Below are 27,090 nucleotides of genomic sequence, written 5' to 3' on the forward strand. Positions count from 1 at the left end.
TGCTAGAATTGGTTTGCAGGTATTTTGAAAGCCTGTAAGGGGGTGGGGAATACAGTTCTGAAAATTCCACCAGGAGCCCTTTCACATTATACAGTTAAAACAAAGTGAATCCATTTTAACTATCATAGCTCCATTCTATGGAATTCTGGGATCTGGAGCTTAGGGAGTGTATTTAGAAATCTCAGCCAGAGAGCTCTTCTAGAATCTCACAAAAACTACAAATCCTAGGATTCCATAGCATGTTGTCATGGCAGTTAAGATAGACTCATAATGATATTATTCTCTACTGTGGAAGAGGACCTGAAGAATCGATTAAAGCTTCCTACACATAGAAGGAGCACACTATAGGCTAAATTTTTAAAACTAATTTCACGTTTTGTAACATTATATGTTCATTTTGACATTTCAGTTGAACTATAAAGCCAAACATGAGAGTGAGAAGTCCAAATGTTCGATACCTCCAGATGCTCCTCTGTTCCTTCAGTCCAGAGTCAATGCATATAACCTCAGTGATGTAAGTATGAGCCTTACAATATTTGGGCCATTTTCACTGTTACAAAGACATGACTAGGCTGCAAACAACAATTTGCTCTTGGTATCATCATCATCATCATCATCATCATCATCATCATCATCATCATGATCAATTACAATGGGGCTTGTGCAGAAACCTAACCCTAACAGGAAGGAGAAAAATAAGACATTCTAGGGATTCTAGAAGTAGGTGAGTGAAGAAAGGAAACTTGATTCTGGGCTATCTAATCAGGATTCCAAAAGGACAGAGAAGGAAGAGTTGGAAGGTCAAACTAGACATTAAGGAAATACGTATTCCCAACAACTGGTACATTTTCTCTTCAGTAAAAGGATTTCTTCAGATATGTTTACCTTGGTAATCAAACTTCCTAAGTAAGCCTGTGTTTGCGTTCCAACCACTGGTCACAAAACAAGGCAAACTAATTTGTAGAAGCACATGTTATGACAAAGACATCTTTCTTCACTTGAGAGAGCACTGTGCCTAAATCTGTGCTAAGCATATATGCTCAGATCCTGCGAATGGAGGGAAGAATAGATAAGAAGGAAGGGAAAGCTCGCAGTAAATATATTAAGGCCACATGTAGATAGCAGGAAAAATGGGTTGGAGGCAGGTGAAATGGAGAGACAAGCCCTTGGAGTTCTGCAGGGATAGTAGTAGTTTCTGATAGGGATCTAGGACTTTATCACATGAAGCTTGAAAAGTGGAATTAGAGCAGAATAGTAGCATCTATGACTGTGCCTTATCACATGATGCTGTGTCTGTCCAGTACATGGCCTGTAGTCCGTCCAGTGACATCACTAGAGTTGGTGTCACCCTGTGCAGTAACTCATGGTGTCACCCCCATTGATCTCTTCCTATATCACACCATACAGAATCCATAATAGAGTCAGCCCTCCTTATCCACGGATTTTTTATCCATGGATTCAAGTATCCACAGCTTGAAAATACTTTAAAAATATACAACCTTGATTTTTGCCCTTTTATATAAGAGATACAGTTTTACTATGCCATTATATTTAATGGGACTTGAGCATCCACAGATTTTGGTATCCATGGGGGGTTCTGGAACCAAATATCAGTGAATAATGAGGCCCCACTGTAATTTCTTTGTACTAATGTTACTCATAAATTGTAATTCCCGTATATCACTGGATGTAATGGTAATAGTTGTTACATACAGTAAACAACTAGCACAATTCAATTTATACTATTAAATTAAAATATCATACAGACTAAATGTACATATACATAATTTCATGTATTCAAAATGAACAATTGGTAAACTTATGTTTTTAAAGAAAATTAAAAAATATATTTTTTTAAAAAATGAAAAATTAATTTTTTGGAATTTGAAATTTTATTTTATTTTTATTTTAAAAAAATCTGGGGCCTCTCCTTTCTCCTCCCACTAAGCCTCCCACCACCTCTTCAGCATTTTAATGGGACACAGGTGAATGCCACAATCTGTTTTTGCCAAAAGGCAGGTGTTTGAGGAACAATGGTGTTACCCCCTTTTAGGCACTCCCTAGTGATGCCACTGAGTCCACTCATTGCTTCTCACTGATGGTCAAAACCATAAATCCCTCCCAGTTGCACTGCATTTGCACTGCTAATTCAAGTGTGATAGGTTTCTTCCAAGGCTGTTCCAATAAATGGGCAGTCATGTGGTATGAGGTGGCACAGTTCTGCTCCTCTCTCCTTCCTCTTCACTATTCCCAAGCAGGCTGATTTTTTCCAATTTCTTTCTTTCTTTCTTTTACTTAATGGATTGCCATGATCACACAATTGTGCTAAAAACAGAAATAAATACAGATTGAAAAGCATGCTGGAGAGGGGTTAGGGCAAGGAGCTGGGGCTATGGAGGCCAGCATGAGGAAGGGAGAGGCTGGGATAAAAGCAGCACCATGACACTTTTAAAGAGCTATGAGATAGTGACTGTCCCCAACCTGGTATGTAGGCATTTCCTAGACTAGTGCAATTGTGGCACCTAATGAGCCTGGTGAGATAAAATCCATAGAAATAATAATAAAATAATAATAGGATTTATTTATATGCTACCCAGTCAGTGGAATAGAAGTAGAATAGTTATAGTAATAGGTACAGGATAATTTTGTAAAAAGATTGGTAATTTGAAGAAGAGAGCTCTGTAGATCCCTAAGAGAGGAAGAAAAAAGCTTGATCCTGGTGTGTGTGCAGTAGTTTCTAATGATTGTAAAGATCTTTTGGTACACATTTTTGTGACAGTCAAATCTACTGAGTGATGATGACAAATTTTTGCAAATTATATTCCTTAAAAATGTTAATTCCAGTTGCTGTATTTACTCATGTATAAGTCTAGAAATTTTAGTCAAAAAATTGACCCCAAAAACTTGAGTTGACTCATCCACAAGTCAATGTAAATACTGTACTTTAACTCTTTTCAAAAAAAGGAACCATCCCTTAGTGAAGCACTGACTCCCTCTCTATTCTGCCATCCATCCTGCCTTTAGTATAAATACAAACAGTTGGGCCTGCTAAAATTCTATTAATAATAATAATACTGTTTATTTATAGCCCGCTTTTCCAAAGGGATCAAAGTGGGTTACAACAAGGGTACGAAACAATGTACAATTTCCTACAGTATCTACATTATAAAATCACACAACAATACATCAAATTTTAAAAACAAGATAAAAGATTACAAACATTAAAATACTACAACAATAGCTAGCTTAAAAAGTGCTAATGTGAAGGGGGAGAGCAGATGTCACAACACCTGGGGGAAAGCCTGTTGGAAGAGATAGGTCTTGAGCTTCTTCCTAAACAGGTCAAGGGAGGCAACAGAGTGGAGCTCGCCGGGAAGGGAGTTCCAGAGCTGCGGGGCCGAGTTGGAAAATGCCCTCTGTGCAGTCACGGTGTGCTTCGTATTAGGAACCCTCAGCAATTGCTTCCCGGCCGATCTGAGAGTGCGGGGCGGATTATATGGCGAGAGGCGGTCCTCCAAGTACCCTGGGCCCAAGCCATTTAGGGCTTTATAGGTAATAACCAACACCTTGTATTGCGCTCGGAAGCGAATGGGCAGCCAATGAAGATCTTGCAAAATAGGTGTTATGTGGCTAGTCCTGGGGCATCCAGTGACTAAACTAGCTGCCATATTCTGCACTAATTGAAGCTTCCGAGTTTGGTACAAGGGTTGCCCCATGTAGAGTGCATTACAGAAGTCCAACCGAGAGGTTACCAGAGCATGTACCACCGTTTCAAGGTCCCCCCGGCCCAGGAAGGGTCACAGCTGGCATATCAGCTGAAGCTGATAACAAGTGCTCCTGACTGTCACATCCACCTGAGATGTAAGGTGGAGCAACGAGTCCAGAAGCACCCCCAGACTGCGAACTGAGTCCTTCAGGGGAAGCGTGACCCCATTCAGGACAGGTGGACAAATCTCCATCCCCGGGCCAGGGGAACCTATCACGAGTACTTCTGTTTTCTCTGGATTCAAGCTGAGTCTGTTTTCCCTCATCCAGCCCATTACTGACTCCAGACAGGCATCTAGAGGAAAGATGCCATCCCTGGTCACTGCATCAGTCGGAGACACAGAAAAACATATTTGGGTGTCATCAGCATGCTGATAACACTGCGCCCCGTGTCTCCGGATGATCTCACCCAGCGGTTTCATGTAAATGTTAAATAGCATGGGGACATAATGGCTCCTTGAGGGACACCAGATGTAAGTGCCCTCTTATTGGAGCACACGTCCCCCAGCTGCACCATCTGGAATCTACCCGAGAGGTAGGAACGGAACCACTGGAGCACAGTGCCCCCGATACCCAACTCCCTCAGGCGTTCCAGAAGGATACCATGGTCAATGGTATCGAAATCCGCTGAGATGTCTAAGAGCACTAACAGGGACACGCTACCCCTGTCCATGCCCAGACGGAGATCATCGACCAGGGCGACCATGGCAGTCTCAACTCCATAGCCCGCCTGGAAGCCAGTTTGAAATGGGTCTAGAAAATCCGTATCATCCAAGACTGATTGAAGTTGGAAGGCAACCGCCCTCTCGATCACCTTCCCCAAGAAAGGTAACAGCGAAACAGGCTGATAATTACTTCGAATCAGGGGGTCTAGGGAGGGCTTTTTCAGCAGCAGTTTTACAGTGGCCAATTTCAAGCTGGATGGAAATCGCCCTTCCCGAAAAGATGAATTAATTATGCGGCGTAACATGATAGTTACAACCGTCCCCCTCCCTGAGCTGCTAGCCAAGAGGGACAGGGATCGAGAGAGCACGTTGTCTTCCTAACACTTCGAAGAATCTTGTCCACTTCCTCAGTACTCACAGACTCAAAGTGATCCAGTACAACAAAGTCCACGGAAGCTCTGGAGACCTCTACTCTGGATCCTGAAGAAATACTGGTGTCGAGATCAGCCCTTATCCGAGAGATTTTATCTGCGAAGAAGTTGTTAAACTTGTCACAGCAGGCCTTGGATGGTTCCAAAATAGGGTTCAGGGAGGGCAGCTGAGTAAGCTCCCTCACTACCCTGAACAGCTCTGCCGGACGCGACTCCGCGGACGCAATATGTGCAGCATGGAATGAATTCTTTGCTGCACTTATTGCCACTCCGTAGGCCTTCAAGTGAGAGTCTAGGAGTGCCTTGTCTGCTAAGTGCTGGTGTCTTCACCAGTTGCACTCTAGTGGTCGCAGAGCCCGCTTCCTTTCCCTGAAATCTTCCGTGTACCAGGGCTGTTTTTTGGAAGCAGGCCTGAGAGGACACTTGGGAGCGATGCTGTGTATAGCCCTGGAGAGATCAGTATCCCAAGTGTTAGGGCATCAACAGAATCGCCGTCAGTTCCAACCATATACTGCTCTAGGGCTTCTTGGAACCTTTTGGGTTCCATCAGCCTTTGAGGGTGGACCATCCTAATAGGTTCGCCACCCCCGGGAGGGATCTGGGTAGATGCCTTGATTTTAACCTCGACCAGGAAATGGTCCGTCCATGACAAGGCGGAGATATTTGTTACTTCCGCCCACAGAATCTCCATGTCTGTACAAAAGACGACATCAAGCGTATTACTGGCAGAATGCGTGGGCCCTGAGACGAATTGGGACAGGCCCATGGCAGTCACGGTAGCCATGAACTCCCGAGCCGCACCTGTTGGACTATGGCTGGCCTCGAAGGGGATGTTGAGATCCCCCAGGACAAGAAGCCTAGGGGACTCCAACACCAGCTCCGAGAGCAGCTGTGTCAGCTCGGCCAGGGAGTCTGTTAGCACACGGGGTGGCCGGTAGACCAACAGAATCCCTAAACTGTCTCTGGCCTTCAGGATCAGGTAAATACATTCGATATGAGCAGTATGTCAGACATGGTTCCTGGTTAAGGAAAAGGTGTTCTTGTGAATCAAGGCAACCCCCCCCCCACCTAACCTGGTCTGGTCCTTAACTGAGTACCCGGCAGGGAGGGCCTGTGCCCACACTGCTTCGCTTTCAGGCCCAAGCCAGGTCTCAGTGATGCAAGCCAGGTCACAGCTCTTATCCTCTAACAGATCATACATTATGTGGGTCTTATTCTTTACGGACCTGGCACTGCACAAGAGCAGAGACAGGGTTTGTGGTACAGTTGGACTGACCCTCAGATCTCTTTGGTTAGGAGAGTGGATGGAAGGAGAGATAGATATTACACATCGATCTCGCCTTCCCTTAGGATATGACTCCACTCTCCTACCACTACATCTCCCCCTGCCCCACACAACTCCAATGGGAGCCCCGCTCACACCAACACAATCATCCATTACTTCCCCAAGCTGTACACTCCCCATATCCATAAACTCTCCCCCACACAAAGCAACACAGCAGCAGAGAAAAAATACAACACGAATCATTCCTCTGCTGGAACACAGCTAGCAAAGGCCCACCCCTGTGCCCAATGTTAAGTTCATTGACATTGTTTTCCTTTGCTTTTCTGCTGTAAACTTTGCTTTGTTACATATCCCAAAGTTTTTTCCCTCGACTTATCCACAGGTCAAATCGAAATCCATAATTTTGGCCCCAAAACCTGCCCTCGACTTATACATGAAGTAGTCTTATAGTTGGGTATATATAGTATTTTTCTAATCAAAACAATCCTAATATTTTAAGCGATTCATGCACATGGTAGTTATAGGTTTTGTTGTTTTCTACAGTACATTAGGGATTTTATGTGATATCATCTCATGTTACTTGTTTCTACCTCTGTCAGAACTGGTACAAGTATGATTGGGAGCAATCAAAAGACAAGAAATTTGACATCAAAATGGATGCCATTCCAATCCTTGCTGCTAAAGCCAATCGAAAGATTGCAAGTGATGTGAGTGTTGCATAGAAATGTCAGCAACTCTTTCATTGATTTGAATATCTGTGCCAAGTTTACAGAATATAGAAGAACGTTAATGTCTTTTCCACATGTAGGTGGAGTATAAGAAGGGTTATGAACAGAGTAAAGGGAAGTTAATTGGAGCTTTGAGCATTGAAGATGATCCCAAAATGGTGCTTTCTCGGAAAGTGGCCAAACTGCAGAGTGATGTAAGTACCACTGTGGTTCACTGTAATGGGAAGGTGGCGGTCTGTTAAAGTCTTTGTAGCTGTTCATTTATCTTCATCCCAAGGAGAGTAAAAAAAGAAGAAGCAGGGATAAGTGTGAAAACAAATCCTAATGAACTATTTTAATGATAATCTGATAATTGTATTCACTGCTGTCTTAATTCTTATTAGTGAATGCTAGACAAGGTGAAAGGGCTTTGCAACATTTGCACAAGTTATTCAAGGTGTAGATTTGGATAAATGTATATTCAGGAGGAATCTAACAAGAAAACAAGCAAAACCTTTCTATACAATGAGCCAGTGACCTATTGCCATCTCAAGTCAACATTACTGAAAACTGATTACTATTTCCCAAAATCTTCATAATTCTTCTCATGAAGAATTCTAGTAGCTTTAGTCCACAAAGTAGATTTTCCAAGCTTGTAATTACCAAGGTTGCAATCCTAACCCCTGTTAGCATGATCTACTGTCCACAGTGGAATTTATGTATGTGTAAATCTATGCATGATTGTGATGCACACAAAAAGGGCAGGAGAAATGATTGAGAGATGAGAGCATCTGTAATTATTTTTAGAGGGGGATGTTTCGGCCATCCATCCTAATGTTGGCATTTCAGCTGTTGATTCTTCTGTAAAAACTAGGCCTGCAATGTTTCTGTATTAGATTCTGAAATAGGTAGATGATTAATCCAATGCAGTGTGCCAACTGTTTGGACCTTGTTTTCTGTAGAACAGATGCGAGCAATATGTGGCCTGTCAGCTACATTCAATCCCTCTCTGCATTTTTGGAGCATCCACTAGGTTGCCTTGCTGCTCCTGCCTTCAGTGAAATTCACATTGCTACTGCTGGCAAAACTGCACCACACAACTTATTCAGATGGCTTCATCTTCTTCATAATGATGCCATCCATCCTTAATATTAGTTGCTTAGTTTATTGTATGCTTTACCATACCCAACCTTTACCAGCTGTTCTCTTCTTGCTTCCTCAAAACAGGTTCTGTGGCATGGGAGGATAGCTTTCTGTACCACAGTTGCCACCAAATTTTGTAGATAATAAGTTAAATGGAAGCTGTAGTATACAACTGTGTTGAATCCATGGATAAAGAATCCCTGGATATAGAGGGACAACTGTACATTTTGGGATAATATTGCATCTACCTTAACTGAGAACTAATTAGAAAAACTAATTTAATTTTTGGGCACATCTCTCAATTTTTGTTCATTACAAAAACAAACAAAATGAACAGTCATTACTCAGTATTTACAAAGTTTATCGATTGTTGCAGATAATAATTCCTTTAATAATCTGTGCTGGACTTATATGTAGATGTGCAGTAACCTACAGTTTACAAAACCTTGTGCAATTTTAAAGAAAATTTAAACTTTTAATGGTATGCATTCATTATTTTGTAGCGTGAATACAAAAAAGGTTATGAGGAGTCAAAGACCAGGTACACAACACCGTTGGACATGATTTCAGTCATCCAAGCAAAGAAAGCACAGGCGATTGTCAGCAACACAGATTACAAGCATCTCATTCATAATTACTCCTATCCTCCTGACAGTATTCCTGTGGAACTTGCCAAGAAGGCTAATGCTATACAAAGTGATGTGAGTAATTGAAGATTTGCATACCTACTATTGAGCCACTAAAGAAGGCTTTGTAAACACATAGAGGGATGTAAGATCTTCCTCAGGTTTTCTCTGTCCTATTTTGCCACCTTGGACAGTCCCACAAGTGGTCACTTGGTGATCCCCATTATTTCTTACTTGTCTCCTAACAATGGTGAATAGTCTGGAGCATAGAATGTTTAGCCACCAGCTTTAGAGAAGATATATTTGTATGGTTATTGCTTTCTCTTTTTGGGGAAATTCAGAAGCTTTAGAATTATTGAATAGTGACTTTCAAGAGTTTATCCTCACATCAGTTTGGTGAATCACTATTTGCATCTACTTCAGAATTTCAGAATTTCATTTTCATCTTTTCTAGGAACTATGCTAAAATCTTATATTTATTCTATTCAGCCATTATAACTAGTTTGTTTTTAGGTGAAAAACCATTGTTAGTGAATATATCCTCACATAGGGGACAGCTTGGGAGAATGTAATATGAGCAAGCAAAAAAAGACTTCCTTCCTTCTTTCTGTCCTTCCTTCCTTCCTTCAAATAGTAATTGCATTTGTCATTTTTATGTTCTTTTTCAGAATGAATATAAAGCTGACTACAACAGTTGGATGAAAGGTTGTGGTTGGGTGCCATATGGGTCCATGGATGCAGAAAAAAATAAGAGAGCATCAGATATTCTTAATGAGGTAAATAAACATGACACAATATAAAACTCATCCCAGTCTAAAAGTGATAGCACATGAAGTAGGCTTTTGCACATTTTTTTGTCAAATAGGAACTGCATGCATAAAACTGAGGCTGCTTATTTGATTCCTCAGCAGGGGCAGCCCAAGACTTTCAGCCAAAGGATGTAAGTCACTAGCAGTGAAGCCCATACTTCTAGTACTTTTGTAAAAGTAAAAAGAAATCAACCGAGCTTCACCCTGGGGCTGAGCAGACTGATGGGATAAAGTGGCTCAATTCTGTGTTTTCTGAAAGCAGTGGAAGCCTCGCTATCTGCATGGCCAGCTCCGAGGTGGGATGAATACCCACGGGCAATCCACACTGCAGTGTGTCAAACCACACCACTTGGTTATTTCCCCCCCACCTCCTCACCATGCATACACACCATTGCAAGAACATACTGCCTGTAGCCATAAGTTACTTTCCACCTCCCAGCTGCCATCCCATTAGACCCCCATCTGATTGGCCACACAGTAACACGTGCTGTACACCATACATGCCCCCTAAACCTCCCCCTTTACCCATTGCCTTCCTGTTGGACTGTCTGGTTCATGTATGTTGTAATTACATCCATTGCATTATTGGTGACTTGCCCTGTTTGTTGTACTTTCACATTTTTGCTTTCCTGCAGTCCTGTACTAGCACCATGCTGTTTATATGCAGGTGCGATGATGGGCATTTTATCCATTAAGGCAGACCTTCTTTTTGCTCCTGCTTTTAGCCCCAGTGCACAGTTTAGTTTCGTTTTCAACTCTTATGTTGTCTAAACTGCATGGCTTCAAGTTGCCACTTTATTTTGCCAGTGCGGACAACCCTTAAATATACCATGGAGCCATTTTATGTAATCTCAAACTCTTCTTATAACTATGGATTTATGCACACTACAAAACAAGCAAAGAAGTGAATGTTTATGTAGGTCTCGATATGGTCAATAGTTCACATGACTTCAGTGGAACATCTGGCAACTTAAATATTTTTGGAACAGAGACTTTGAGTGTAGATGGCATGGCCTGAATCTCTCTGTTATAAAAAAGCCCAACCCCCAACCCCTGGACTATACCTTTTTTAAGATTAGCTTCCTTGACAGCACAAATTTAGCTTATATATCCTATAATTGTTTGTAAAAGATATTAATAGCTTGTATCTGGAAATGTCTTTTATGGAGATGAAATATTATTTTCTTTGTGTATCCTTTTAATGAAGGAAGTATAATTATTTTTCTTTTTCTTTGCCAGAAAAAATATCGTCATCATCCAGACACTCTAAAGTTTACACAAATTGATGATGATCCTAATGTAGTACAAGCTAAAATCAACCAAGCCCAAAGGAGTGATGTAAGTACTGGGTACCACTAAAGATGAAAGACCATATACAGTTGGCCCTCTTACTTTAGGCTGTATTGATTATGGACCAGAGTGTGAGAGACTTATTATTTCAGAATAACTATTATAAATCATATATTCTCCACTCATAAACTCAGGATTTTATTAAAACTCCTTTCTCAACATATTGAGAGCATTTGATTTCTCATTAGGAGAAGGCTAAAGCAGAATGTTCCAGATTTAATCCATGGTCAAAAATTGCACATTGCAGGTGGTAGAAGACACTTCCATAGCTGTTGGACAATGGAAATAATTGCTTAGAAAGGTAGTGAAGTTTCACTCACTAGAGGTATTCAAACAGAAGTTGAAGAGCTCCTTTCTGGGGGGGATTTTCTAACTCTTGGTTTCCTGCATAGAGCAGGCTCATGCACTAGATTGCCTTTAAGAACACTCCAGCCCAGTGATTCTAATGCTCTGAAAAGTTACTGCTAGTCAGTCATTTGATAATACCAGACTAGATTCATAAAAAATCTAAACAAGCATAAATCTGCCTCCTGTGTTCTTATTACAGACTGAGTATCCCTTATCCAGAATTCCAAAATCCAAAATATTCCAAAATCTAAAATTGTCCACATGAGTAGCTGAGATAGAGACAACTTTGTTTCCTGATAGTTCATGCACAAAATTATTTAAAAATATTATGTATAAAATTACCTTCAGGCTATGTGTATACAATGTATATGAGACATAAATGAATTTCATATTTAGACTTGGATCCCATCTCCAAGACATTTCATTATGATATCTGAAAATATTCCAAAATAATCAAGAAAACATCTTAGTGTGGTAGAAAACAAGAGTTTTATTTCAGGTATTGAGACAGAAGTTACCCATCCAAGATTTTTGTCAAAACTAAAGGTCCATTCCCAGAATCGTAGTGTAAAAGTTCCCACCCATCCTGCCTGGCTGTGGTCCCCTGCCTTTGATCCTGATCAAAGCAACCTTTTAAGTCCCCCCCCCCCCCTTTCCCACTCCTGAGTTTATAATTCAATCACCTTCATTGAAGGGAGGGAAGCATCCCTTCTTTAGAACCAGATCTTCTGACAATAAGGGCAGAGTTATAAACGCATAAACTTTCACCCTGTTACCATTTGCCCCATCCATTTGTTCCCAAACCCAGAACGCCAACTGGATTAATATATAATGCCCTTTGATAGTCCCCATGTCCATCCTCCCAATTATGTCAGCATGTCATCATATCTTCATGACAGAACCATACATGGTTCTGACATCAGTGACCTTTCATGTATTCTAATCTAAAGTGTGGCTATAGTGATCATAATATTCATTTTCTTTATTGGCTTCTCTTCTAGGTACTTTATAAAGCCAAAAACGAAGCCATAATTCACAAATACCATCTTCCAGCAGATGCGCCTCAATTTATCCAGGCAAAGGTTAATTCCTACAATATTAGTGATGTAAGTTTACTGTCAATATATATTTTGTTCATCAAGTAATTCTGAATATATATGGATAACAATAAATTATCAATAAAACATTCCATTGTCTTCTAGAATTACTACAAACTGGGGCTAGATGAAATGAAAACAAAGGGGTATGACCTGAGAAATGATGCCATTTCCATCAAAGCTGCCAAGGCAGCTAGAAACACTGCCAGTGATGTAAGTACTTTCATGTCAAACTGGTATTTCTTTTAAGGGAAAAAACCCTCACCAAACTGGATATTTGATAGGAGATTAACCGTCTATGATCAGTCCTAAGAAATAGCCTGTATTGGGTTCTAAATCCAGGCATTAAAATCAATGCTGGTTTTGTAATCAGATTTTTGTGGATTTAATCACTTATAATGTACCACATTCCTGAAAAGAGCCCAGACTGGTAAATAATACTTGACACTTCACAATTTAGGAAGAAGCTGAATGAGACTTGAAAGTTTCCCTAGTTACCAGACTTTTTACTAGACTTTTTCATTGAAATCAACATAATTTCAAAGTGTTCAGTTCTGTTTGGCATGCACCTTTTATTTTTAAACTATTCTATTGAAAGATTGGTCTGAATGCACAAGAGGCAACAAATGGGTTGTTGTTGTTGTTGTAGTATTCCTTCGAGTCATTTCAAACTTACGGCGACCCTAGGGCAAACCTATAATAGTTGTGGGTTTTTTGGCAAGATTTGTTCAGAGGAGGTTGCCTTCTCCTGAGGCTGACAAGATGTGACTTGTCCAGTGTCACCCAGTGGATTTCATGGCTGAGTGTGGAATGGGACGCAAGTGCAAATAACTTGATCCGACCCTAACCCCTCCTTCTTACTATTAATGGTGGTAATAGTATGATTACAACCAGTTCCAGGGAGGTGGTCACTCCATATACTGAATGCAAGCAACTAATGTGATCAACAGTGATGGCCTTGCTTAGCTAACTACACATACAGAATTTTCAGTTTTCACCTATCTCTGCAAATAGCTAGAAAATCTTGCTAATAGCTGCACTAAACTGAATGCATGTGGAACAACATTTTGCAGGACTGCAAATTTGAGCATTGCTTGGATTTTCAGGCTGACAACTTCTGAAAGACTATATATTTCCCATTCCTGAGATAGTCTGTTCCTCATGCCAGTAACCATCATGCAACTGGTTTTAGTTCTACTGGTGGCACGCATTTAGTATGTGCAGTGGCTATCATGCCAGAATTAGGTATGATCCTGTTTTTGCTGCCAATGCCCCATGCCTCTTTAAAATGATACTGTTGTATAAATGCTGTGCACTTCATGTTTAGTAGCAGGAATCACTTTTGCCTTTGGTTTGCAAAAGTTTGGTTTGCATTGTATGTTTACCAGGATGTGACTGTCACTTCCAATTCTGCTCCCACAGTTCCAGTATAAAAAGGACTATGAAAGTGCCAAGGGTAAATTGGTTGGCTTTAGGAGCCTCCAAGATGATCCCAAGTTGGTCCATTATATGAATGTCGCCAAGATGCAGTCAGAACGAGAGTACAGGAAAGCATATGAGGAGAGCAAGACCAAATACAACACTCCACTGGATATGGTCAATGTTGTAGCTGCCAAGAAGGCCCAAGATATTGCCAGCAATACAAACTATAAGCATTTGGTGCATCATTACACTTTCCTGCCTGATGCTATAAGTGTGGAACGGTCTAAAAACATGATGCAGATCCAGAGTGATGTAAGTATGCCAGTGTGAGTGTGTCCAAACAGATGCTTGTTTGCTTTTTAAATTATCTGTCTAATTACTCTGTGTTTTCTTTCCTTCCTTTATTATTAAGAATCTTTACAAGGCAGATTTTAATAGCTGGATGAAAGGCATTGGGTGGATCCCAATTGGTTCACTGGATGTAGAGAAAGCTAAAAAAGCAGGAGATGCTTTGAATGAGAAGAAGTACCGCCAGCACCCGGACACTATCAAATTTACCAGTGTGGTAGATTCACCTGTCATGGTCCAGGCTAAGCAGAATGCACTTCAGCTCAGCGATGTGAGTAAACCCCAGGGAAAGATGTCAGAACAGCGTAATAATATTTAGGAAAGAAAAGTATATTGAATCAGTTAGTTCTGAAATCATATCTAGCTAAAGCAATGATTGCCACTCCCTTTTCTTGGGAACGTATTGTATTTTATATTTTTTCATGATACAGTACAACTTTTTAAAATTTGGAACCAGATTCTCACAGCCAAAATCCATTAAGTTAAAAGGCTGTGATGAACATAGTCTTAGAGATCATTCATTTTCTTTCATGTATGATTTTGTTTTAAGGTGCATTTTTTCTTTATTCCAAAATCTGTGTTTAAAAGCATGTTTCTTTCCAGCAAGCCATAAAATTAGACAGGGAAATGTCAATAGTTAATTCTAAGGAAGACACATGCAGCCCACTCCTATGACTATTTATTCAGACATAGGTCCCATGGTTTTCAAAGGGATTCACCCATAAGTAAGTGAGCACAGGACTACAGTCTGGGGCATTTAGCTGTATTCTATGGGGTGTGATATTCAAGAACACAAGATCTACATTATCTTGTTCTTTTCCTTTACAGAGACTATACAAATCTTCCGGAGAAGAAATGAAGCACACATATCACTTAACCCCAGATGCCCCTCAGTTTATTCAGGCTAAATACAACGCAGCTAACATTAGTGATGTAAGTGACTATTTTAAGGCAGCCTGTTTAAAGGAAGATTTTAGGTGATGAAAAATTCATTCTGGTATTATAAAAATCACATAGACATTGTAATGAGGAAACAGCTTTAGGATTTATGGTAATATGAAGCCCGGAATCATATTTTTTGATACTGTGGGCGATCCTAGCGCATGGTGTATAGAGAGACTCCTCCCGTGTATTGGAGGACAGAGAAAGGAGGGGAAACAGGGGATCAGGCAGTGAATGCAGCATCAGAAGACATCACATTGTTTCCATAATGAACAGGCATAGTTTGAGTCCTGAGTCCTGAGTGCAGCCATCTCTTCTCTGGCTCTGCAGAAATATGCTAGCCACTTTTGGCAAGTCTCCTGAGAGGCTGTTGGGTTCATATTCTTTTTTATCCAGTCTGTATTATATATTCCTCTTACTGCATGGGGTTCCTTCGGGATTTCTTGAAAATGCTATATGAGCTATATCAGCCATTTGGGACCTGTTCAACAGAATCAGTGGGTCGGAAAAGACATGCCTAGACAGGACAGTAATGTCAGGGCCATCAGGTTCACTCCTTTTCTGAAACTTCCACACATTAGTGAGCTTCTGGAAGAGTTAATATGGATAGTCTTTTGTTGTTGCACAGTGTTTCATTTTCTTCCTCATTTTAATCTACATATTGACCAAACATTTCTGTATTTATAAATTTTAGTGGGACTTTCTCACTAGTAATCTCAAATAGGATTGCATGTCCGACTTATTTAATTCTTTACTGTGACAATCTCAGGTTAAATGATGAGTGGCAGTTATGTGCACCTCTGCATTCTGTGTAACTTAGTAGTAACTTAAATCATTTGCTAAAAATTTAACTTTTTCTTTTTCCCTCTCAGACATATTATAAACATGGCTATCATGAATTAATAGCAAAAGGGCACAATGTATTGGGTGATGCTATTCCAATTACTCTAGCCAAAGCCTCAAGAAACATTGCTAGTGATGTAAGTACCCACATTTACTTAATTCTCTTAGTTCTCTGTGTTATAAAACATTAATATTCATCTCAAAGATTTTGCCAAGTAATAATTTAGATCCAGACTTCTCTCACATACATTCCTCTCCAGATGGGTTAATTGTGTATCTTTAAGTTAATTCCAATTTATTGTAATGCAAACTTATCATGGTGTTTTCTTGGCAAGATTTGTTCAGAGGGGGCCTGCTTTTGCCTACCTCTGAGGCTGAGAGAAGATGACTTGCCCATGGTCATTCAGTGGGTGTCCATGACAGGGTAGCAATTCAAACCCTGGTTTCCAGGCTCGTATTCTGATGTTCAAGCCATAACACCACACTGCTTCTCTATACTCTCCGTACTAAAATACAAATTAAGCCAATTTTATTATTAAGACACTAGTTAAAACAATCCATATTGCTAGTCTGCAATATAGTGGGTGCTGTTTTAATTCCTCCTTTCACTGTTCAGACATGTATCTGTTGAAACTAGATGGCTGATTGATCATAGAAGAGCTGAAAGTTGCTGGAAGAGATCTGACTATACAAATAAAGTTTTTACTACATATTCGATCACATATACACTTTCCCAAACATACTCTCCCTGGGAAGTTTGCTCATCTGGATGCACTCTTTTAAACAGAGCATATGTTATTGGACTCCAGCTTCCATCAGCTTCATCAGCAGGGCCAAAGTCCAGGAATGATGGGAGTTATAGTACAACATTGTCCATCCTTTAGGGATTCCAGTTTCAAAGGATTCCTGTTACGAAGTTCTCATTGCCTTACCTAGGGAATCATTACTTTATTACAATATGAAAAGGGGCTTCTTCATCACGTATTGCTGTGCATGCAAATTACTAACTTTCTGAAAGACTGCATCTCCTTATATGTACCTGCCAGATAATCTGTGGAGGGCCTTCTCTCAGTCCCACCACCGTTGCAGACCCATCTGGTGGGGACAAGTAAAAAAACTTTCTGGTGGCTGCTTCCAGCCTAGGTTGGCCCTGCTCTGCTCTAATTTTTGGTGTATGGCAAATACATTTTTATTCAAACAGGCATTTCATGATAAATTGAATGTGTTTTGTGCTGTTTGTGCATAGTATTTTTTATCTTTAATGTTATGTTTTAAATGACTTTGCACTTTTTAACATTTAAATTTTTAAAGAAAATTTACACATTAAAAATTTAATGTAGTTTTAGTATGACAACTTGTTTAATTTGTTGTAATTTTTTTATTAGCAGATTCTAGCTTATATTTTTACCCTTTTTGTAAGCCATTTTTGCCAGGAGAAAGGTGGCACATAAATAAAATCAATAATTAACTAATAAATAAAATCTCTCTCTCTCTCTCTGCTCACTGGAACTGTAGTACAAATACAAAGCAGCCTACGAGAAGGCAAGAGGAAAACATGTTGGCTTCAGAAGCCTGCAAGATGATCCCAAGCTTGTCCACTCTATGAATGTGGCAAAGATGCAGTCTGAGCGTGAGTACAAAAAGGACTATGAGAAGAGCAAGACTTGCTATCACACGCCTGTGGAGATGGTCAGCATCCAAGCTGCCAAGCAAGCCCAGGACGTCGCCTCCAATTCCCACTACAAACACCTGCTCCATCACTATACCTACTTGCCGGATGCCATGAGTGTTGAGCTGGCTAGGAACATGAATCAAATTCAGAGTGATGTAAGTATTGCTACTAGGATATCAGAGTTCCCCAAATACAAAAACATTTGGTTTGTGTTGAAAGAAATGCACATCTTTTAAATAATTATTTCTATGGGTAAATTTATACACTAATATTTAATAGTGTATTGTAAACATAGTGTCAAGTTTGTCATTGGTCAGAGTCCTCTAGACCAGTGGTTCCCAAACTTTGGTTCTGCAGATCATGTTTTAGACTTCAGTCCCCAGAATTCCTGACTGTTGGCAAAGTTGGCTGGAGCTTCTGGGAGTTGAAGTCCAAAATACCAGGTGGACTAAAATATGGGAACCACTACTCTAACAAACACCCAGACCTTCTTATCCTGTTGTGAGGAGTTCTGGAAGTAGTAAGCCAAAGTTCTCTGAGGGGTCTAGTATGTCGAAGGCTAGTTTAGTGGTTTACTCTGGCACAAAAGAAAGGAGGAAAGGCATAGAGATTATTTAGGTCTTTGGCTTTCCTCTCTCTAGGCAGGGAAGGATAGTTTAGCTATCTGTAGCTTACTTACTACAGAAGGAAGAAGGCAAGGCATAGAGATGGAACAGGTCTTTTGATCTCCACTCTCAACATCATAATTTATCTCTTGTCCTGTTCCTGCATGAAACAAACAAACAAACAAGCTTCATTTATATACTGCTTCATACCACCTAAGCAGTGTCTAAGCGGTTTACAACTGTAAGCTAATTTGCCCCCAACAAGCTGGGTACTCATTTTAGCGACCTTGGAAGGATGCAAGCCTGAGTCAAGCTTCAGCCCTTTGGCTGGTCTTGAACTTGCAACCTTGTGGTTTTTGAGTGAGTGGCTGCAGTACAGGCATTTAACCATTGCACCCAAATGCCCTAATCTGCCAAGAGAGATCTATTTCTACATTATGCTTATCCATACTCCTACAAATCTGAATAAAGGTGGGATGCAAGAATTTTCATCTAAAGCAACTCTTTCTACTCAACAATAACTGGTTTGGGGCTATTATGTAAGGAGTCAGGGGAGGGAGAGAATTCCAAGTATTAACCCCCCCCCCCCCATGTTATTGGTTTTTACATTTAATGAAATGGGATAAAAACAAATAGTGCATCATAGTATTTGAAAGTTTTCACTTCAGATATCGCACATCATAATCTATATTTTGCCCTCAAATGGATATGATGGTTGACCTTCATATCTGAAATGCAGAGTTGTGTACTAAAAATGTCTTCCATATGTTGTGCAAATGTTATTATCTAAATGTAGATCATGCTGTATGATGTTTTATTTAATTCCATGGTCTTCTTGAAGTGGGGATTATGCTTGTAACTAAGTTTATTCCTTGTGTAAGGCCAGAACATTTCTTCACATTTTTTTTAAAAAAAATATTGCAATGCATTTTATTTTGGAAGATTTTGCCCAGGATGTGTGTAAAAAATCATTTCATTATTCCAATATTGAACAGAATTACTGTGTTTCAAACATGCAATCCAGTATGTTGCTGATTAGGCAAGTTAAATCAAAGGTCTTGCCTTGACTGGCTAAATTAATTTCACCAAAGGCTCCCCATCTTCTCAGCCAGACCTCAAGAACAAATAATGAGATATTTAAAATTATATGAATAGAAAAAAATTGGGTTAGGGAGACAAAAAACAAACACGATCATTTTGAAAAGTGTGATTTGCGGCAAGTGCAGTGAACAACTAAATATGCCTGTCTGTATGTGTTGTGGTAGTAGTACCATTAGGTATTGCTGGATGGAAGGGATTCTAGTCAATGAATTCCAGTGGCTTCTGTATTGAATTCACTTTAAATTAGTTATCTAAGGTGCTGAATCCATTTTGGACATCCAATTCACCAACTTCGACCACTTGTCCAAAAGTTCAGGCTAAAGTCCAGAGTAGATTCACTCACTCCATAGACACTCTATGGACAAGGAAACCACCAGCTACTACTGCGTCTATTGGTACAAGTGGCATTGTAAGGCTGTTCTGTCCTCCAGTGTTTAAAAGCTTTGGTTTTGTGTTTGTTTGTGTGTGTGTGAAGAAAAAAAATTCAAGTAGCAGTGACGAAAACCCAGAAGGGTTACGAACTAGATTACCATGTTGCCTGGAAAACCTTCCTCACAGCTGTAAGGGAGAGCATTTTCACAATCAAGGCCTCATCTAGTAAATATAATCAAAAGCATGTAGATGGAAAAAGTGACTGATCTTAGTAGTTCTTGTTCCTCTGAAACCTTTCCCTTTTCTGTATGAATTTTTTTATTGGCTTTTACTCTTAGAATGTATACAAGCAAGACTACAACAGCTGGTTCAAAGGAATTGGATGGAGTCCACTTGGCTCCCTGGATGTAGAAACAGTGAAAAAGGCTGGAGACGCATTAAATGAAAGGAAATATCGCCAACACCCAGGCACGCTCAAATTCACAAGCTTAGTAGATTCAATGCCCATGGTTTTGGCTCAGAAGAACACCCAGCAACTGAGCGATGTAAGTTTGTGTCCATCTCAGTCTGCCCTATCTTAAGTTACAACATGAACAAATCATGTTGCAGAAGCTTAAAACATTAGCAATTAATATGCTGATTCCTTAACAATCCACAGCTAATGCACTGATTGTTTGAAAATGAGGTACTGAATGGCAATGTATGTATCATTTCTCTTCTAGATAAACTATAAGGTAGCAGGTGAAAAAATGAAACATAAGTACCACCTGGATCCTGATGTCCCTCAGTTTATCCAAGCAAGAGTCAATGCCTACAATATAAGTGATGTGAGTAGTTGAGTTTCTTTCTTCATAAACTGATATAAAACACTTAGCTTTAGAAACCTGGATTTAGAACTTTGTTTTACTAGTCCCACAATCAGATTTTTTATCTCTCTATGTTACTTAGAGTTAGGTAAAACATTAATGTGTTTGATACATTATCAATTTCATTTTGAAATGAAGCTGGAACTTCTCTTTTAAAACCTGATTATCAACGTTTTTTTTCCCCACACAGAAAACCTGAATAAGTTGTCTGTAATGGTGGCAGAGACCCAAATGTATGTTGCTCAGAATAATAAAATCATATTGTATTGCCGTATTGCCATTCACACCAAGAATACTGTGCTCTCTCCTTTTCTGCACATATTTATGTGGAGAATGGCTAATTGTTTATGAGCATATTTGCAGTAGCTACATCCCACATTACAGATCTTGCATGGAGTAGGTGATTACCCTAGATGCTCTTGAAGGAACCCTTCCACTCTAAACTTCTATGATTCTAAGAAAAGTATTTCCTCTCTTTAAGACTTCTTACAAAGCAGACTGGAAGAAGATTCTTGCAAAGGGGTACGATCTAAAGCCAGATGCCATTCCTATAATTGCTGCAAAAGCTTCAAGAAATATTGCTAGTGACGTAAGTAGATAAAAATTCTTAAACATTCTTAAATGTGGGATGTTACCTTCTCTTGAGATATACCATGGGATTGCCTATCCTTGTGTTACCTACTTTCAGTGGCATTCAGTTTTAAATCTCAGCCAATTTTGTTCTCTCCAAACCCTGCAACTGGTTGAAAACTCTTGAAACAAACAATACCAAAGATTAAACTTGGAATACTGATACTGTTTCATTAAGCTATGACCTTCTCTATTCTGATAATAGTCCGCCACAAGATATGGCAGACTATCATTCTCATCATCCCTAGCCAAAATAGCAGGCAACACGTCTGGGGGACACCAAGTTGGGGAAGGTTTTCGAACCCTAATTATTACACTGTAGTGCCTTTTGAGTAGTGAGTTCTTTTTGCTATTAAAAATAATTGTTGAAAGAAAACAGAAAGACAAACCTATTTACTGGAATTAATATGTTCTATTTTAAGTAGTTTTTTGAATGTACAGTATATGCCGAATGGCTCTCTTTGTTTTAAGATGATATTTGAAGACTTCAGGATAACTGAATAAGACTACTGTAGATCAGAACAAACTCCAGGAAGTCAATCTTATTGTTCTTTGTTCTTGTATTTTTGTTTGCTGTTACCTTTGAAATGTTTAAATGTTAATTTATGTTAATTGATGTCTTATATGTATACTTTTAAATTTAATAAAATTTATTTTTGAAAAATCACTAGGCATCAGGTAGAGCCCAGGAACCACCAATTATTCAAATGTATTTGCCTAAGTTCTGAAGCATTATTAACTAATGCTTTTGATTATAGAAAGGCCATCTTAATTGTCTCTAAATCTGAATGGGAATCATGTGTGGCAGATGCTGGTAGCCTGAAACCACATCATTGACTAGGGCTGCTAGGGTTTGTGGTCCAACAACATTTGGAAGGCTGCATGATTCCCATCCTTGCTTTAAACAATGACTTTACAGATAATGCTTGAGATTCTAATAAAGTTAATTGTATGGTACCTGTAGGTATCTTGTTCTTGGGAATGCAACAATATCCATTTTAGGCAGAGAAGAGATTTACAGTTGGCCTTCCATATCCATGGATTTTGTATCCATGGAGTCAACCATCCACAACTTGAAAATAATTAAAAAAATATACATTCCATAAAGCAAACTTTGATTTTTACTGTCTTATATAAGGGACACCATTTTACTATGACACTGTATTTAATGAGATTTTGGCATCCATGGTGGGGAGCGAGGGCATTCTGGTGCCAAAACCCAAGAGATACCAAGGACCCACTATATAATGAATTCAGAATTGTGTGGGCAGCCTGAGAAAGCAAGGGAAAAGGCACCCCCCTAACCCTAGTGCGCGCCACTTGTGTCTCAAAATAGAAACAACTAGGACTTTGGTTATCTCTTCTCAAACTGATATAATGACTGGTTTGAGGATAGGATGTGTAGTTAAATAGGACAAAATGAACCTTTTAAAAAAATGTTCAAACAGAGAGCTGGGAGACACTGGAAAAATGCAAAGTAGGGCATGAGAAGACCAAAAAAAAAGAGGAGACTATAGTTTTATAGAGTTGAACAAAAATAACAGAAGATAAATATGACTTGGAAAAGGTGTGAAAGCCAGAAAGAACCAGGAAGACTGGAGGTATCAAAAAGAATCAATAACTACTGCTAGCATTATTTTTGCAATATATTGTGTATTGTTTCTGTACACATCCAAACGTATTTTCTTTTACATTTCTTTCATTTCATTTGGTGTAGTACAAATACAAGGAATCATATGAGAAAGACAAAGGAAAGCAAGTTGGATTCCGCAGCCTGCAAGACGATCCTAAATTGGTTCATTATATGAATGTGGCCAAACTCCAGTCAGATCGTGAATACAAGAAGGCCTATGAAAGCAGCAAGACTAAGTATCATTCACCTTTGGACATGTTCAGTGTGATGGCTGCAAAAAAGGGCCAGGAAGTGGTCACTGAGACAAATTACAGACAACACCTGCATAATTACACTCTTTTGCCTGATGCCATGAGTGTGGAATTGTCCAGGAACAGGATGCAGATACAGAGTGATGTATGTGTTAGGAAGATGATAAAACTCTTGTAACTAAGACTGTAGACCAATGGTGGGCAAGAACAGAGAGGCCATTCCCAATATAACCAGAAGTAACACAACATCACTGCCTGTTCAGCTGAAATACAGCTGATACCTGATTTATTTATTTTTTGGCAGGGTGCAACAATTTTGTTATGGTTTAGATGTTTTTGTTGAGTTTTCTAGCCATTTGTCAAGTATTTCTTTTGAAAGGGGGGAGGTGTTCAGGGAGCTTTGGGTATTTCTGAGGGCCTCGGGGACCACAAAACAAGCCTATATGCAGCCCATAGACTGCGTTTTCTCCACGCCTGATGTAGACTCTACATGTACAGAAGGAGTGAAGAATATGTGGCCCTCATTTTGTTGGGCTGGAATTTCCATTAATACAAGCTAATACATCTGACTATGATGGATGATAGGAGTTGTAGTACAACAATATCTGGTGGGTCACATATTTCCCATTGCTGATGCAAAGGCTAATGGTTTGGGGAGGACCAAGAAAACATAACTAGCTAGGATTCTGTCTTTTTCAGCCCTAGCATTTCTCCTGTACCTCTGCATAATCTGAATTCTGGCAGAATCCTGACAGAAATGGAAGTTGTGTGAAGGTTCAAAACTAATTTGATTTACAATCCCTCCCTCCCTTCCTTTCTAGAATCTTTACAAAACTGATTTCAACAACTGGTTGAGAGGAGTTGGCTGGGTGCCAATTCAGTCTCTGGAGGTTGAAAAGGCAAAGAAGGCCACTGAGATTCTCTGTGAAAAGAAATATCGTCAGCACCCAGACAAGCTGAAATACACCATTGACATGGATGCGATGGAGCAGGTGCTTGCTAAGCAAAATGCTCATACCATGAATAAGGTAAAAAGGCAAAGCTTTGTTTCAGAGTTTATGGTTAAAGATATGCTTATTCCTTAGAATTCACGAACAGATAGCATTTACTGAACTTACTTACCTAGGTGATTTATTTATTTAATCAATAAATCAATTAATTTATATTTTGCTTACCTTATAAAAAGGTAACTGCAGTGCAGTAGATGGATCACACACAAAAATAATTACTTCACACTATGCATGTTTATAAGACTCACTGTCAAATGATGCAGGTTTGACTTGAAGCTCAGAAGGGTTTAAAAGGGATTGAGTAAATTCATAGAGATGGATCAACTGAAATCCATTGATCTAAGATGACTACATGCTCTTAAGAGGGAACTGTGAGAAATCAAATATTGGGTTAATTGAGACTTTGGATGAATCTGGTAAGGCTGTTCTTAGATTTATATGTTTTACAACCTTCCTAAGACTGTTGCAAGTATAAAAGTTGGAGAAGAGCCAGACCTATTGTCCTGAGCTCCTTAGAGGAAAGGTAGCATATAAATTATATTTGAGAAGAAAAAAAAAGGTGTGCTGATTGCTTAGGAAAGTCTGGATGGTAGGAGGTTGATAATATCACATTGGTACGATCTGCAGTATGGTCAGAAAAAGAAGCAGCAGGAGTCAGCAACATCATGTGTGTTGTAAACATGAGAGATTAGATATGTACAAGTTACACATCTACCCCTGCTCCCTTATGACCCATATTTACCTATAGCACTATTTGAAGCCTGCTTCAGTATAAAAATGAGTCTTGTGACACCTTAAAGACTAACCATTTTATTTCAGCAAAAGCTTTTGTAGACTACAGCATAGCCAAATCTGGGAGAAGGGGCCTACAGTCCATGAAAACTTGTATTGATATAAATTGTTTAGTCATTTAAGTGTCACAATACATTTTTTTTACTTACTTGTGTCATTGCAAAATCAAGTCATGTAAAGTGTCTTTGTGAATATTTAGAAATTCAAGAAAATGTTGCATCATTAATAAATAGAGTAGAGCAGTGGTTCTCAACCTTCTGAATGCCGCTACCCTTTGATACAGTTCCTCATGTTGTGGTGACCCCCAACATGCCTGGAGACAGATAGAGGAGTGGAGTCTCAGTGTTTTCCGATGGTCTTAGGTGACCCCTGTGAAAGGGTCATTCGACCCCCAAAGGGGTCACGACCCACAGGTTGAGAACTGCTGGAGTAGAGCATATTCTTGAGTTTAGTCAAAAAATGACACCATTAAAAAAATATGAGTTTTCAGTACCTTGATTCCTTGTAGTGGGAGAAAGGTGGGATATAAGTGAATAAAATAATAATAATAATAATAATAATAATAATAATAATAATAATAATTGTACATAATAGTGTGTCCAGAATGGCAATGTCATGGGATCTATAGCATTCTTGGGTGCTCTTTTTCTTTTCTGGGGTGGGCATGTTTAAAGTGTTCATGTACGTTTATGGTTCAGCAAATATGTAATCGAATAATTTACTACATACAACTAGTAATGCTAGTAGCTGTATCTTTAAAGGCAACCCACTTTTTTTTAAAAAACTACAGAGACTGTATATTGAAAAATGGAACAAAGAGAAGACTGATATTCATGTGATGCCTGACACTCCAGAAATAGTTCTTTCCAGAGCCAACCAAGTCACCATGAGCAATGTAAAGTATTAAATTGCAAAGGATATTCAAGATTGTGTTACTTTCAGATTAAAATTTGAAAATACAGTAATGGTTTTGGTTTTATCAGTCTTTTCTGTACTTTTCTGTTCTGTATTCTAACAGAAACTATACAAGGCTGGCTGGGAAGAACAGAAGAAGAAAGGTTATGATCTGAGGTCAGATGCTATCTCAATAAAAGCTGCCAGAGCTTCCAGGGACATTGCAAGTGATGTATGTATTATTTTGACATGGCATTCATTAAAAAAAAAAAAAACATACACTCTAATACTATGGCGTCAAACCAATGGCATGCATGCCAGAGATAGCATGCAAAGCCATTTTCCAGGGCACGCGGAGGGCGGGGAAGAGGAGGAACAGGCGCGCGCCTTGGACCTTCAGCAGTCTCTGGAGAGGCAGCTGAAGGCCCAGGAGGATGGGAGGAAGAAGTCCTGTCCCAGAAGTCCCATCCCCAGAAGGTGGAAGTCCCACCCCTGGGACTCCCCGCAAGTCCCATCCCCCCGGAAGTCCTGTGCTCCAGCACTGGGTAATACTCGGTGCTAGGAAGCCTTTTAGTTTGGGCAGTCGTTCCCTAAAAGGTTCTCTAACACTGCCCTAATCTGCATCTAGACTGATCATTCTTAATTACCACTCACCCACATTGTTTAGATGGTTTGTGTTTTCTGAATCATAGATTCAAGTTTGACATATCTGAGAAATGCTTCATATTATACAATTTCTTTCACAAGCTTCATTTAGACATCTATCAGTAAATAGTGCTAGAGGTAATTCAGTAGCTATAACTGAAAGGGAAGACTGCTATAAATCCCTCTTTCAATGAGAAAACAGATGGTAACTCATCCAGTGGCAAATCCTGTCCAGATATCATGGCCACAATCCAAAACATGAATTAAGTGTTTTTAATAGTACTAATTTCAAAGGGCTTAATGTCATCTCACTCCAGCCTAAATCCAATTGTTAGTTGCAAAGACACTAAGCTACTGAATCGCTGGGAACTTGGTAATTCACTAGTTTGATTCCATCCAAATGGCTAACAATTCAGGCCTCTGTCTGGTTATTGCTGATGTCTATAAAAGGTCCTGGGGTTCATGGTTTCTCTTACATTTTGTGTGGTGGGTGGAGGGGCGTTTTTGAATTCAGCATTCCATTCTTCTGAAAGTGTGAAAGAGTGGTTCCTACTCTTTTCATTTTGAAAATTTGTTTTTTAAAAGACATTTCCTGGAGATAAAGAACCACTCACATGAACTGTAAAATATTATACGAAATCCACAAAATAGTGATACTTTTATCGGGACAGCCATAATGCACAAAATACACATTACAAGGTTTCGAAGCTCCACTGTCCTCTTCATCAGGCAAAGATGTTAAAAATCATACAGGAGAAAAAAATGATGGCATTAGTCACAAGCCTGCATTTTTGTGCATTTTGGTTGGTCCTATAAAATTATCACTGATTTCTGGATT

The 27,090-nt window shown here is 39.4% G+C and overlaps 1 protein-coding gene across 1 annotated transcript in view; it reads left to right on the top strand.

The window, feature by feature from the left end:
* NEB (nebulin) overlaps positions 1-27,090 on the top strand; it is a 212,763-nt gene that overhangs the window by 36,028 nt on the left and 149,645 nt on the right. Inside the window, exons 23-42 of the mRNA XM_089520035.1 lie at positions 410-514; positions 6,746-6,853; positions 6,955-7,068; positions 8,500-8,697; positions 9,291-9,398; positions 10,671-10,769; positions 12,131-12,235; positions 12,332-12,439; positions 13,649-13,960; positions 14,061-14,267; positions 14,825-14,929; positions 15,811-15,918; positions 17,297-17,608; positions 19,870-20,076; positions 20,254-20,358; positions 20,879-20,986; positions 22,745-23,056; positions 23,733-23,939; positions 25,504-25,608; positions 25,732-25,839. Coding sequence (XP_089376161.1) covers positions 410-514; positions 6,746-6,853; positions 6,955-7,068; positions 8,500-8,697; positions 9,291-9,398; positions 10,671-10,769; positions 12,131-12,235; positions 12,332-12,439; positions 13,649-13,960; positions 14,061-14,267; positions 14,825-14,929; positions 15,811-15,918; positions 17,297-17,608; positions 19,870-20,076; positions 20,254-20,358; positions 20,879-20,986; positions 22,745-23,056; positions 23,733-23,939; positions 25,504-25,608; positions 25,732-25,839 — 3,141 coding nt within the window. The remainder of the gene's footprint in view (positions 1-409; positions 515-6,745; positions 6,854-6,954; positions 7,069-8,499; positions 8,698-9,290; positions 9,399-10,670; positions 10,770-12,130; positions 12,236-12,331; positions 12,440-13,648; positions 13,961-14,060; positions 14,268-14,824; positions 14,930-15,810; positions 15,919-17,296; positions 17,609-19,869; positions 20,077-20,253; positions 20,359-20,878; positions 20,987-22,744; positions 23,057-23,732; positions 23,940-25,503; positions 25,609-25,731; positions 25,840-27,090) is intronic.

Source organism: Sceloporus occidentalis, unplaced genomic scaffold, assembly GCF_023333645.1.
Source record: "Sceloporus occidentalis isolate IW3139 unplaced genomic scaffold, rSceOcc1.0.p SCAF_4, whole genome shotgun sequence".
Taxonomy (NCBI): Eukaryota; Metazoa; Chordata; class Lepidosauria; order Squamata; family Phrynosomatidae; genus Sceloporus; species Sceloporus occidentalis.